This window comes from Xiphophorus hellerii, chromosome 3 (assembly GCF_003331165.1).
Source record: "Xiphophorus hellerii strain 12219 chromosome 3, Xiphophorus_hellerii-4.1, whole genome shotgun sequence".
Taxonomy (NCBI): Eukaryota; Metazoa; Chordata; class Actinopteri; order Cyprinodontiformes; family Poeciliidae; genus Xiphophorus; species Xiphophorus hellerii.
This window is the reverse complement of record NC_045674.1, coordinates 11,246,268-11,259,976: the sequence shown is the minus strand read 5'-3', so window position 1 is coordinate 11,259,976 and position 13,709 is coordinate 11,246,268. Positions and strand designations below refer to the sequence as shown.

General features: G+C 38.5%; 2 protein-coding genes across 2 annotated transcripts; one reads left to right on the top strand and one right to left on the bottom strand.

Annotated features, from left to right (window-relative positions):
• Positions 1 to 4,323: 4,323 nt before the first annotated feature.
• Positions 4,324 to 13,596, bottom strand: LOC116716425 (transmembrane protease serine 9-like). Its single transcript, XM_032557259.1, has 13 exons — positions 13,545 to 13,596; positions 13,304 to 13,457; positions 12,962 to 13,221; positions 12,084 to 12,220; positions 11,844 to 11,991; positions 10,400 to 10,465; positions 9,175 to 9,232; positions 5,680 to 5,894; positions 5,435 to 5,585; positions 5,078 to 5,328; positions 4,833 to 4,969; positions 4,600 to 4,701; positions 4,324 to 4,471 (listed from the first exon to the last, which is right to left on the bottom strand). Exons 1-13 carry the CDS (start codon positions 13,579 to 13,581, stop codon positions 4,424 to 4,426), a joined length of 1,764 nt encoding a protein of 587 aa, XP_032413150.1. The 5' UTR covers positions 13,582 to 13,596; the 3' UTR covers positions 4,324 to 4,423.
• LOC116716831 (trypsin-1-like) lies at positions 7,497 to 9,490 on the top strand. The gene is given in 6 exon segments (XM_032557713.1): positions 7,497 to 7,536; positions 8,071 to 8,209; positions 8,329 to 8,558; positions 9,080 to 9,240; positions 9,339 to 9,355; positions 9,357 to 9,490. Coding segments are annotated over 6 exon segments (690 nt in total). The 3' UTR covers positions 9,460 to 9,490.
• Positions 13,597 to 13,709: the final 113 nt, after the last annotated feature.

Below are 13,709 nucleotides of genomic sequence, written 5' to 3'. Positions count from 1 at the left end.
ACTGTTATCTGTGACCAACCAGCTTCCAGAACAAAACCTCTGAATGTTGGAAAAACAAACATTTTTTGTAAAGAGCCTTCAGCTCTTTACAAAAGCTCTTTGCAGCTGAAGGTAGAGATCAATACATGATTTAAAGATAATCAAGAAAAAAAGGAGAAGATTCTTTAAAACATTCCACAAATTTATATGCATTTGTTTTTAGAAGATGTAGGACTATTTAGGAGTTTTTTCTTAGCTCAGACTTCTGTTCGTCATAAAAAATCAACCTGGAAAACAGTTGTATATTTAATTAAATGTTAATAAAAAAATACGTTTCAGATCCAATTTTACAATATTATTATATAATGAACAAGTATTTTTTTTTATTTAACTCAGTCTTATGCCAGGTTAATTCTGGTAACACTACTGATAATGATTGACAGCATTGCCTTGAGCATTAATGGTATCATGTGAATTTACCATCTGTGTCAATCCGATCGGGTTAAATATTGTTAAAAGCTCAGCAAAAATGTTCTGAAAGGAGACATTCATATCAGGCAGCTGATAGTAACTATTAATATGACTTTTTCCCCTCTGACTGGCAAGAATTGGAACGATTGGGTCTTTTGAGACCGGAGGATGTATATTGCTGAAAAAGGAAGATGATGTTAAGGTCTGGGAGGAGGATGCTTCAGTGGTTTTATACTGATATAGGTAGAGTCTAATAGTTAGTAACAAATAATTCCTGTTTGGTTTCTGTTTAAAACCATGGAGTTTGGACTGCTGGATTGAGATCTGTGTCAACCGTTTTGCAAAAGAGTAAGGAAAATGTGTCTAACCAATAACACATTGGTTGGACACCAATTTCCAATGATTAATACATTTACACAAGGTTTTGTTTGCTCTACTGAAATAGTGATGATGAAAACTGAGTGGATCCCAGTTCCTTTTAGCAGGTCAAAGCAGTAAAGAAAAAACATAACCTGCCAAAGTGTGTCACTTGTTTAGAATGGGCCGTTCATTCCTCAAAAACATGTGTTCATATTATAGTGTCAGTGGCGTCTAAATAAAAAGTCTTCACACTATATTTGTGTCTAAGATTAAAAAAAAAAATAAAAAAAAATCAAAATCAAATTTTATTTGTATAGCACATTTCAGCAGCAAGGCAACATAGTCAAATAGTTCCAATAGTTCACCAAATAGACCTTTGTGACACTACCTGAACGTATGATACACTAATTTCACAGCAACTTGAAGTCTACAGTTAGTGAGGTAAGGTAATGGAAGACACTGAACACAATGCTTTGTGTTTTTACTGTATATTCTCTTTGAGTACAAACTTATTTCTGGGTAAAACTGCTGTGCACAACTTTAAACAACAGCACCGGTGAAAGCTACAGTTTACATGAGAAAAATTATTCAATCTGGGAGTGTGAGGGATTTACCCCCCTCAACAGGTGTTGTTGTTTTTTTGTGCTTCCTGTATTGTTGCTTTATTTAATATTTTGTTTTGATCATCCTCTCTTTCCTTTGAGGTCATGTGCTGCCATGGAGGCGCGTCCATGAGCAGTGATGCCTAGGACCTGGGGTTTCCAATTTACCTTACTGGGAAGGTCCATTGTTTGAGAAGGAAGAGAGATGTTTGTTTTATTTTTTGTTTGGTACCAGCTTATTTTTGTTTTTGTTAAATTGTTAGTTGTAATTCTGTGAATATTTGTTTAGGAATATTGTTTAGCACAAATGTTTGTGTTTGTTTGTTCCGATTTGGTGGCCTTAGGATCTCATCTCTGCTTTTTGCAGACGATGTGGTCCTTTTGGCTTCATCAGATCGTGATCTGCAGCTCTCGCTGGAGCGGTTCGCAGCCGAGTGTGACGCGGCCGGGATGAGGATCAGTGCCTCCAAATCCGAGGCCATGGTCTTGAGCCGGAAAAGGGTAGAGTGCCTTCTCCGGGTCAGGGGGGGTGTCCTGCCCCAAGTGGAGGAGTTTAAGTATCTCGGGATCTTGTTCACGAATGGGGGAAGAAGGGAGCGGGAGATCGACAGGCGGATTGGCGCAGCGTCTGCTGTCAAGCGGGCGCTGTACCGGTCCGTCGTGGTGAAGAGAGAGCTGAGCCAAAAAGCGAAGCTCTCGATTTACCGGTCGATCTACGTTCCCACCCTCATCTATGGTCATGAGCTTTGGGTCATGACCGAAAGAACGAGATCGCGGATACAAGCGGCCGAAATGGGTTTTCTCCGTAGGGTGGCTGGGCTCTCCCTTAGAGATAGGGTGAGAAGCTCAGTCATCCGGGAGGGACTCAGAGTAGAGCCGCTGCTCCTTCACATCGAGAGGAGCCAGTTGAGGTGGCTCGGGCATCTGGTCAGGATGCCTCCTAGACGCCTCCCTGGTGAGGTGTTCCGGGCACGTCCCACCGGGAGGAGGCCCCGGGGAAGACCCAGGACACGCTGGAGGGACTATGTCTCTCGGCTGGCCTGGGAACGCCTCGGGATTCCCCCGGAGGAGCTAGAAGAAGTGGCTGGGGAGAGGGAAGTCTGGGCCTCCCTTCTGAAGCTGCTACCCCCGCGACCCGACCTCGGATAAGCGGAAGAAGATGGATGGATGGATGGATGGACAAATGTTTGTTCTTTTGTTTACCTGGAAATGTAATTGTTGTCTCCGCCCCTTAATTAGTCCTGGCCATGCTTTAAAAGCCAGGTGGTTTGAATCAGAGGGGTGGCTCCCTCTTGTTTGGAATGTTTGTCAGTGTGAAAATGGTAGTGTAATGTGCAAAGAACTGATATAAAGAAAAGTTTTAGAGCTCTATAACGACTGGACTTTGTCCGATTTTGGATCGCAAACCAACAGGGAGACATTATCTTGAAACAATAAATAGGAAATGCATAAAAATGTCTGATTTTTAGAATTAATTCAACGATTTTATATCCCAATTGGTAACAATAATTTACATCTGAAGGGATTGAAATGAATCACCCAATTTGCAATTATCCTCCTCCTTAACTTGCATGTGGTAAGAAAACCTCCCTTAATATGGGAGAAACCACTAACAAAACTTGGCTCATTGTGAGCAGCTATTTGCCACTAACTACTGGGGGTTTAAGAAGACAAAGCAGATGGCGGTCAGATGGTGGCTGCACCACCTCAGTGGTGCAGGTGCATAGCAGCCTCTCCTCTGTCAGATTGCCCAAGAGCAGCTGTGGCTACCATTCAGTGGGTTGCCACTTTCAGTGTGTAAATGGGTGAATGACTGAATGTAGTGAGAAGTGCTTTGGGATCCTCTGGACTTAATAAAGCGCTAAACAAGTACAAGCCAATTACCCATTTTGAAATACATAAAAAAACAGAAGCTCTGGCCCAGAACGGCTTTCTGTGATAAAGAAGTAAGGAGGCAATACAGCCGTTAGTGGCTTCATTTAGGTGTGAAATTCAGCTAAATATATGAACACTAAGGCAGTAATAAAATCCATTGCCCAAAAAACAGAGTACATCTAGTTGGTGACAGTAATAGCTCTTTCAATTGTTCTGTCTAGGAAGGACACTGGGTTAAACACAGAAAGGCACAGTCAAGTTTATTTTCTATAAAAAGAAAACATAAAGATATCGATAGCACTAGCTCTACTGATGTTCATCGTCATAGGTTAAACAAAAATACTGGACCAAATAGAATTAAACTCAGAAAAAACCCAAAGGTAAATCTAGTAAGGTTTGCAGATAGCAGACAAGACATAAGTGGATATTGGTAGGAGAAAAAAGCAGAGAAAGAAATGGCTGTCAGTATATCCTCCAACAACTGAAGCTTATATCAGCATAAGAAGAGAGAAATCTCAGACTGTCCTAAGTCTTTAAAAAAATAGCTTTATCAAAAACAAAAAATATACAAGCCACATCTTACAGGCAAGGTGTCTTCCTCACAGACAAAAAGTAGGAGCTGATTGCATTGCAGAGAAATGTGATAACTGAAAGATTCACCTCAAACTCTCCTTTTGGAAATGCTAAGAGTCATAATTAAAACAAATATATAAACACTGAACAAATCAGTCTATCAGCCAGTGCTATTACCCAGATCCTATGGCTCAATACAGCTACGACTGTTTTTTCTAGTTACCATGTAATAAATTTATTATACAGTAATTCTTGTTCTTCCATGGCAATAATAAGAAATGTACTGATTTTTAAGATGATATTTTGCTGTAGAACCATAGAGGTGTTTCTTGCAGAACCAGTGGAAAATGTTCAGCATCATGACATCTGTTATGTTAAGATTTATCTCAAAGCTGTGCATAAAATGTGGGAACAGCAACATGTAGGAAAAGAAAGACACAAGATGACACAAAGCCAAAAGATATTAGATTCTATGATTTATTTATTGGTGTCAAAGTATCTGCATGGTGTTCAGGATGATGATAGACAAACAGTAGCATCAGATGGCTATAGAAGGAACCAGTTTAATTGCTGGCCATGGTGCTGTCCAGCCAATCACTGAAGAGGCAGACCTGTGAAAAAAGGACAGTAAAACAGATTAGGACAAGGAGTTTGTATTTTAAAAAATAAACCAAACGAATTGTAACTTTTCCTAGTATGTTTCTGAATAATTTCAAATGCAAAGAAAATTTTGTTTTACCTTGGCGTAGACACCAGGGTGGTCTCTCTCAGCACATCCATAGCCCCAGGAAACAATTCCCTGCAGCTGACCGTTGCACACAACAGGGCCACCAGAATCACCCTGACAACAAAGCAGATGAAAATGATTGTAAATAAGTGATAAACTGCTGGAAAGATATTTCCAACATTAATGGAACTACAGCTGAAGTGTCCTGTTCAAATCTTTGAATATGGATCTAAATTGCTCCTTACCTGGCAGGAGTCTTTCCCTCCCTCCAGGTATCCGGCACAGAACATGGAATCGGTGATCATTCCAGGGTAGGAGTTTTCACAATCGCTGTCAGACAGGATGGGGATGTCCAGACACTGCAGCTTGTCCCTGTCATCAGCTGAGTTGTGTAAAGCAAAACATCATATTAGTCTCTAATATAAGCCAGAGGAAATCAGATGTTAAAGCACTCTTTAAGTCTGAGAATCAGCATTTAGATGTTACTCACTGGAGCTCATGGTGTTGCCCCAGCCAGAGACTTTGCACATGGTACCAGCAGGAGCACAGCCACTGGGCAGAGACACAGGCTGAACGTACTCGTTGAGGGTGGCGGCCCTGCTGAGCTTGATCAGCAAGATGTCATTGTCGATGGTGAAGCTATTGTAACCGGGGTGACGGATGACAGTAGCGGAGCTGATGAACTGCTCAGTTCCCTCAGTGATGCCGATGTGGTGCTCTCCCAGACGCACTTCAACACGGCTGCAAAGAGTTTAACAACAGAGTGTGAGAACAAACACACACAAGATGGCTAATCCAAGTAAATCTGACTTTCTGTCATGAGACCAGAGGGATGTTGAGAACTTACGACTGGTAGCAGTGAGCAGCAGAAACAACCCAGAACTCGTTGACCAGGGAGCCACCGCAGAAGTGGTAGCCGGAGTTCAGAGACACCTGATGGGGCTGAGAGTAGGGTGTGCACTCATACCCTCCGACGATCTTGTCGTCATCCAAGGCAACTAAAGACACAAACAAATGAAATCCAGTGTTAAACTAGACACGTTTAAACTCAGTTTAGTAGTTTATTCAATGTTAATAAAAAGACAAACTTACAAGCAGCTCCAATGAGCAGAACAAACACCAGAGACCTCATGGTTGCAGAGTGATCTTGTTGATGAGAGAACTTCGTCTGGAGTCCTGGTTTATATAGGAAGGTGGTTTGACTTTTCTTATGAGGAAACCTCCCACTGTTATCTGTGACCAACCAGCTTCCAGAACAAAACCTCTGAATGTTGGAAAAACAAACATTTTGTGTGTTGAAGGTTGGCCTTCAGATATCCAATTGAAAATTAAAATATATTCTCTATATGGTTTTAATTATTTTAAAGCAGATTAACACAGATTCACTTTAACCATGAAACTGTAGGAGACACATTTATTTGGAAATCTTTGGAAAAGTACAACTCTTGTAGAATGACACTCTCATTATCACAAAATCTGTTACTTCTTTGCACCAATTTTGACCAAGTAACACATCTTCACAAATAATTATTGTATAATTTATTGTTTTTAAGTAAAAATATACATCATAAGGATTCATTTACATGAACTTTCAACATAGCTTTAACATATCACACTTACTCAGTAATTTCTCAATATTCAGTGCTGATATTTTTAATGTTTAACATTTTATGTTCATCATTCTACACTGTTGGGCTATAAACATGCCATCTAATTAATTGATTAATATCAGTAATATCAGTCAAATGTAATCAAGTAGAGTATTAAAAAACTAATGGTGAAAATCTACAAATGTTTGACACACAGATTTGAGCAAATGAACACATTTTTCCCCACAGTAATGTCTTTCTTATCAATTAGTGGAAAAATGAAAGTTTGATGAATTAATTTGATGGATTTCAAGAAAACAATAACAATATTGTGCCAAAAATCTTTATGGTGGTACAACAACTGGGTTAGTGCTTAATACTGACACAGACTGGATCTACTGCCTTGGAAGTGAAGGCCTAATGTGAAAACTCCATCTGTTCTACTTGATGGGAATATCTACAGACTCCACAAACAATATGCAGAAAATAATTCTTTTTCCATTCTTTTAATGGAACTTTCAAAGAATCGTTTTGAGGAGAGAAAGATGGTGAATATGAAAGTAACTGAGGATCTGAGAGTCGTAATAGTTGCATTTCTCCACTTCAATATGATCTTTGTGCCTCAATATTTTTTGGCATGTAGCATTACTATTTACTCTATTATATATCTATATCACTGTTCCAAATGACATTTGGAAAGAAAAATAAACTTTACAAGGATGTCAAAACCTCCATGACGGAATTTGCGGCTAGGAAACGCACAGCTGTGAGACGTCTAAAAATAGAGTTGGTAAAACATTAACACTCTGGCAATGTAAAACTAACAAAAAAAATAAGCAATATTGATTTTACATATTCATCTAATTTAGGATTTCGCATTTGAATTAATGTTATTTTCTGTTTACCTTGTCCTCTTTATGAATACAAATGCAGCAATAACTGTGGATAGTCAGTGTTTTTATCTTTTTTTGTTGGTATTAATCAGATTGTAATACTATAGTTTTCATTTTTGCACCAAACTGTTTCTAACACTTTGGAGTGTTAAAACTGTTTTTAACATCCAAACAGAGAGGTTAAAATGACCAGTTTTTTGTTAACATACTTTTGTGCTTAGTAAATAGTGGGACTGACTGATTAACTTTTCCATGCAATTTTCAAAATTTACTTACACACCTCTTCTTCGGTAATATTTGGAATGAGTCGCCCACATATACTATATGTGTTTAAAGAGCATTCTTGGACAGCTGAGGCAGTTGTCCCTAACAATATAAAGCATGTTTTCAAGTGAAATCCTCTCCCCAACGAGAACACGAAGGAACCATGAAGTCACTGCTCTTCTTTCTCCTCATCAGAACTGCTTGTGGGTGTCTTCTGTCATACCGATAAACCTTATACAATATACAGTACAGACCAAAAGTTTGGACACACCTTCTAATTCAATGGGTTTTCTTTATTTTCATGACTATTTATAAGGCAATAAATCCCACTTATTAACCTGACAGGGCACACCTATGAAGTGAAAACCATTTCAGGTGAGAACTTCGTCTGGAGTCATTAAGAAGCTCATCAAGAAAATGCAGAGTGTGTGCAAAGCAGTAATCACAGCAAAAGGTTGCTACTTTGAAGAAACTAGAATATAAGGGGTATTTTCAGTTGTTTTTCACTTTTTTGTTTAGTGCATATTTCCACATGTGTTATTCATAGTTTTGATGCCTTCAGTGTGAATCTACAATGTCAATAGTCATGAAAATAAAGGAAATTCACTGAATTAAAAGGTGTGTCCAAACTTTTGGTCTGTACTGTATCTGTACTCCTAATTTAGTAGATAAGATTTAGTAACTACTTGACAGCTAGTAAAGACACAAAACTTTACTAGTTGCTTGTTTTATTCCAGTTACCTTCAATGACGACAAAATCGTTGGGGGGTATGAGTGTCAACCCCATCAGGTTTTTCTGCACTATAGTTACCACTTCTGTGGTGGCTCTCTGGTCAATGAAAACTGGGCTGTGTCTTCAGCTCACTGCAACTTTGTGTAAATGGACTATTGTCCTGTTCCTTTAAAATGAAAAGTTTATTTGACTTACAGTATATTTGCCCTTAATGGCACATTTTGTGTGTTTTTACACCACATTGCTCCATTAAAATGATTAGGAGTGGCATTGAACTGCACCTTGGAGAGCACAGCATTGAGGTCCATGAATTAACCGAGCAGTTTATCAGCAGCTCTGTTGTCGTCCCTCATCCCCAGTACAACCCTCAAACATTTTACAATGACATCATGCTGATGAAGCTGAGCAGACCTGCCACCTTCAACAAGTACGTGCAGCCAGTGGCTCTGCCAACCAGATGTGCTCCTGTGGGTGTCACGTGCAAAGTGTCTGGCTGAAGACCCTGGTAAGCTTACTACATACATGTACCATTCTCATATTTTTTTCAAACTTACATTACACATTTTTCAAATTACATATCTGAAAACTTATGTTGAGAAAAAACAAACAAGAATTGCAAGAAATACTGAATGTATTCAGACTCCTGTCTTGACAGACCTAACGTACCTACACCAGTCTCATTAAGGGGTAAGTATGAACAAACCAAAGAAATATGCAGATAAATAAATAAATAAATAGAGTAGACAGATAGAGAGAGAGAGAAATAAATAAATAAATATATCTATATGTACATAGAGAGAGTGCTTTCGGCCTCCTCTCTGTTTTGGGATTAGGATGGCTGATTGGAAACCAAATCTACCAAAACAAGCACCCTCAGGTCTAAATCCACTGTAAATTAGATAGCCCTGGACCAACCACACCATATAACCAAGAAGTAAACAACAAGATGCCAAAGGTGGGAATGAAAACCACAACTTTTAGGCCAGCAACTCGAAGAATCTGCATCCTCAAAGCATCCTCAGATTTGTTTTGTTCTTTAGCTGTTGATGATTCCAAGCTGCAGTGTGTAGACATCCCAGTCCTGTCTGTAGTGTCTGCAGAAACTCACTCTGGCATCATCAACACCTCCGTGTTCTGTGCGGGATATCTGGAGGGAGGCAAGGACACTTGCCAGGTATTTAAATGGGCTTATGAATCAGCATATTAAACACTTAGTAATCCACGTTGAGCTCTATTAGAATTTCAAACTGAATCCAAACACTTTGTCCCCAGATTGACTCTGGTGGCCCTCCTGTGCAACGGTGAGCTGCAGGGTGTTGCATCCTGGGGTACTGGATGTTCAGAGAAGAACTACCAGGGTAACTTTCAACCAGAAAAGAAATATTTGAATTAAAGTAAGGTTGAACTTTATCTGATCTTTCACTGATTTTATTCTCTTTTAGGAGAATAAAATGTGTTTGGGAGAACAGAGAGAAGATGAAATAAACATTTTTTATTTATTTATTTATTTTATTGAAAGAAAAATCTCAGTGACATCGCCGATATGTAAGTGCAAAATTATTTATACCCCTTGAGTTACTCCACATTTTGTAGTGTTATATTCACAAATTAAATAGCTTTAACAACTGGCTGTAGAGTACCAGGGCCAACTAAGTGATCCAATCTATTCACCTGGACCACACAGTTTAACATAATATGTTCAATATGACACTCAGAGCAGTAAAATAAATGCAACAAACACATGTCCAGGTTAATTTTCTTTTCTCCTTTGTGGAATTGAAATTTTTCCAGTTGGAGAATAGGTCAATATTATTCCCGTAGCTTTTTCAGGACAGGTTTGTAATTCTTTGTGACAACAGGCTATAGTATAAAAAATCTAAACATATAAATACCTTTTTGCAAAGAGTGTAATGTAGGGTAAACTTCTCACACAAATCCAGTACAGTAACTAAAAAAATTAAAAATAATAGAACAACATTTTTTTGTTTTTGCACTTTCCTAATACATATATTTTTCATATCCTTAGAAAAATGTTGTTTCTTAATGACTGTAACTGAAGCTTGTGAAATCTGCAGGGTTCTAAATGTTGTTGGGTGTTTTGGGGCCTCAGGTTAAGAGTCATCTATGCAGTGTAAGTGTGTAAGTGTTGACTGCATTGTTTGACAACTACGGTTAATTAGAATGGATTTATGACTGGACTGAATGAACTATATATATTTTTTGTAAAGTGCATTGAGATGAAGTGTGTTGTGAGTTGGTGCTGTAGATATACTGATTTGAATTAATTTCATCAATGTTTCATGTTTTCTTCATTTGTGGATAATGGTTCTTACAGTGGCCCTGCGATGGACTGGTGGCCTGTCCAGGGTGTCCATCACCCTGGATAGGTGATGGACACCCTGGACAGGATCACATCCGTTAGTGGCTTCTCTTCAACGACAGGTTGCCTCCCAGGCATTGTATCCTGTGATGCTACCCTGTCCATCACAGGGTAGCAGAGAGAGCAGCTTCAACAAACCTTATGAAAAAGAAGGTAATTCAAAATTGGTGACTGGTGAGCCAAACAGTGTGCTTTATAGTTAATCATGGTGGACATGAAATTGTGGTTTCAGTCTTTTCATTTCATATTCGTTTAATAATTTTTTACTAAATGACGAGGTAGATTTAAACAATGTTTTATTGTTTATTTCCCTTATGAATTAAAAAGATTGTCATGAAAAAAACACCACTTACTTAGGTGTTGCTGCAACACAATTAATATTGCATGAAATTAAACTTATTGCAATTTATCCATTAATTATTGTGCTTTATTGAGTATCTCTGACATGTTTTAGGAGGTTCACAAAAAAGTGAACCTCCTACATTTCACTACTGAAATCTTTTTTCTGATCAATATTTCAGCAGTGAAAGGAACTCAGGAGTGAAGGTTAAAATAATGTGTGCTAATATTGATATATTAGGTTGTATACCATCTGTTCTCATTCTTGTGATGTTGCATTAAAAATAATGGAAACTGAGGAAAGCAAAGTAAAATCAAGACTAATTTTATGTTGCAAGGCATACATAATAATCCTGGACATGATGCACTTTTCAGCTTACACTTATTGGAACATTCTAGAAAGAGGGTGCATGCAGAAATAGAGCGCAGACAGCAGCACTTATCTTTATTTGTTTGGTTGAGGAAAGCTTCAAAGTAGAAGGCTTTTAGACTCCACTTATAGCAAAAAGGGTGGGAAAAAAAATGACAGATGGATTTTTTTCTCTTTATGGATGTTGCAGAAGCAGAATATTGTGGGTCTTGTTTGGTAAAATGTCCCAAAATTAGCAAAAAATAAATTCAAAGTGATCTTCTGATACCAAATATGTATTTTTAAAAAAAATCATATGCATGCATATAGATTTGAGCACACAAGTATTTTTTTTAAAAGGAAATAATTAACTTCTTGTTGGTAGAGATAAAACTGTTTCTCTTTGATATTGTCAAAACAGATTAAAATGAATCAGATTAATGAAAAAAAAGCAGCGCTATTGTTTATCAAAAGACCACCATGGAGATATGCATATTTTGTTTACAGTTGGCTTAATTCAGCCATTCTGGTGTATATTTGAATCTCACTGGTTTTAGATGATTCCTTCTACCAATAGCAGCTTTTCTGCTATGCTGCTAATTTTTTTCTGAACCACCTTCAACATCCTCCTCATTATTTCTGCCTCTGTTTATTTCCCCTCATTTCCTCTTTTTCCTGTTGTTCCATAAAATGAGATCACAGCCTTAGCTGTATCTGGAAAGAATCTCGTTGATCCAGGGCATGAGAGCACAAACTTTGGTGTAGACACCCGGGTAGTTGGGTTGAGCGCAGCCCTGACCCCAAGACACTATTCCCTGCAGCTCTCCATTACACACCAGAGGGCCACCGGAGTCACCCTGAGCAGGACAGAGTAAGGTGGAAAATAGAAAAAAATCCTTCAGAAGAGTTCAACAGTCGATCCATTTTTGTGCAATTGTGCATAAAATACCTGACAAGCATCCTTGCCTCCCTCCAGATATCCTGCACACACCATACGCTCAGTGATCATGCCGGGGTAGGAGTTCTCACATTCTTTATTGGACAATATGGGCACTTCCACACACTGGAGGTAAAATGGGTTGAACACTGTAATTTGAGAGAAGATGAAATAAACATTTTTTATTTATTTATTTATTTATTTTATTGAAAGAAAAATCTCTGTGACATCGTTGATATGTAAGTGCAAAATTATTTATACCCCTTGAGTTACTCCACATTTTGTAGTGTTATATCCACAAATTAAATGCATTGTACTTAAATTTAATGTAATGAAACATCAAAAAAGTGAAAGGAAATGTTGGACATTTAATGCTGTTGAAACCAAATTTTATGGTCTCTCTATAATTCAATTGTGGGAGTAACTAATGCATTCTAAACACACAATTTCTTTGGTGAAAGATGGAAGTGGCAGAAATAACTGAGCTCCATTGCACTGCAGCTGGTGTGTTCAGCAAAGAAGAATGGGAATTTTCCCACGTAGACTAAATATAAACATGTGCCATATTTTCAAGTATAGGTTCTAAAATAATTGATAGAATATCAAGCATTTTTCTTTCATTTTACTATTATGCACTACTTAGAAACACAGTTAAATAGGTAGGTAGATAGATATGCATGATAATTGTTAAAACTGCAGTATTTAGAGCAAAGATGACTGAAGCTTTTGCGTAATTTCATAGAAAGGTGTTGCGCATATGCAAAAGTGAGTATAATTTAACATTATTCATGTGCTACTCCTGCTGTGACTGAAGCCAGTAATACATCTGAGATTAGAAGAAAAAACAAACAAAAACAACAGATTATTTGTCAAAGTAAGGCACATCTCACCTTGATCAGTGTAGATGTTCCCCCATCCAGATACCATGCACATGTCTCCAGGTGTGGGACAGGCTTTGGGCAGAGCAACAGGCTTCACAAACTCATTGATAGCCACTGGATGTGCCAGTTTCATCAGCATGATGTCATAGTCGAAGGTCTGGTAATCGTAACTCTCGTGCCAGTAGATGGCATCAACAGCCATGAACTGCTCAGTACCTTCATGCATCCAGATATGATTATCACCCAAAATGGCAATCTGTGAATAAGGGCTGAAAAGGAGACAAGCAATAAATGATTTTCATTCTGAAGAGTTAAACTGAGGCATTTGTGTGTTGTGGGTGTAGTACACACTTTTGCCAGCAATGGGCAGCAGAGATGATCCACTGGTCATTAACAAGAGAGCCTCCGCAGAAGTGATAGCCGATATTGAGGGACACCTGCCAGGGCTGAGAATGGGCTTCACACTGGTAGCCTCCCACTATCTTGTCATCCAGGGTGGCTGCAGCTGTGACATCAGCAAAATGCACATCTTCTTCAAGTTTCTGCAAATTTCTTTATCATAAATCATGTTGAGATACTGCAAAGACTTTACCTGCAGCTCCCAGGAGCAGGAAAAAAATGACATTCATTTTGTGGTTTACTCTTGACTTTCTACAACCAGAGTAAATGTGGATGACCTGCTGCCTCTGCATTTATGTGACCTCCATTGGATCCCTCCTCCTTCTCGACATCTTGTCACCTCCACCCTCATTCACAT

Coding starts and splice junctions, on each gene's coding strand:
- LOC116716425 (XM_032557259.1), bottom strand. CDS start 13,581: ATGAATGTCATTTTTTTCCTGCTCCTGGGAGCTGCAG. Junction 10,466..11,843: donor CGAGATTCTTTCCAGATACA/GCTAAGGCTGTG, acceptor GATCCTGTCCAG/GGTGTCCATCACCTATCCAG. Junction 4,702..4,832: donor GAGGGAAAGACTCCTGCCAG/GTAAGGAGCAAT, acceptor CTTTGTTGTCAG/GGTGATTCTGGTGGCCCTGT.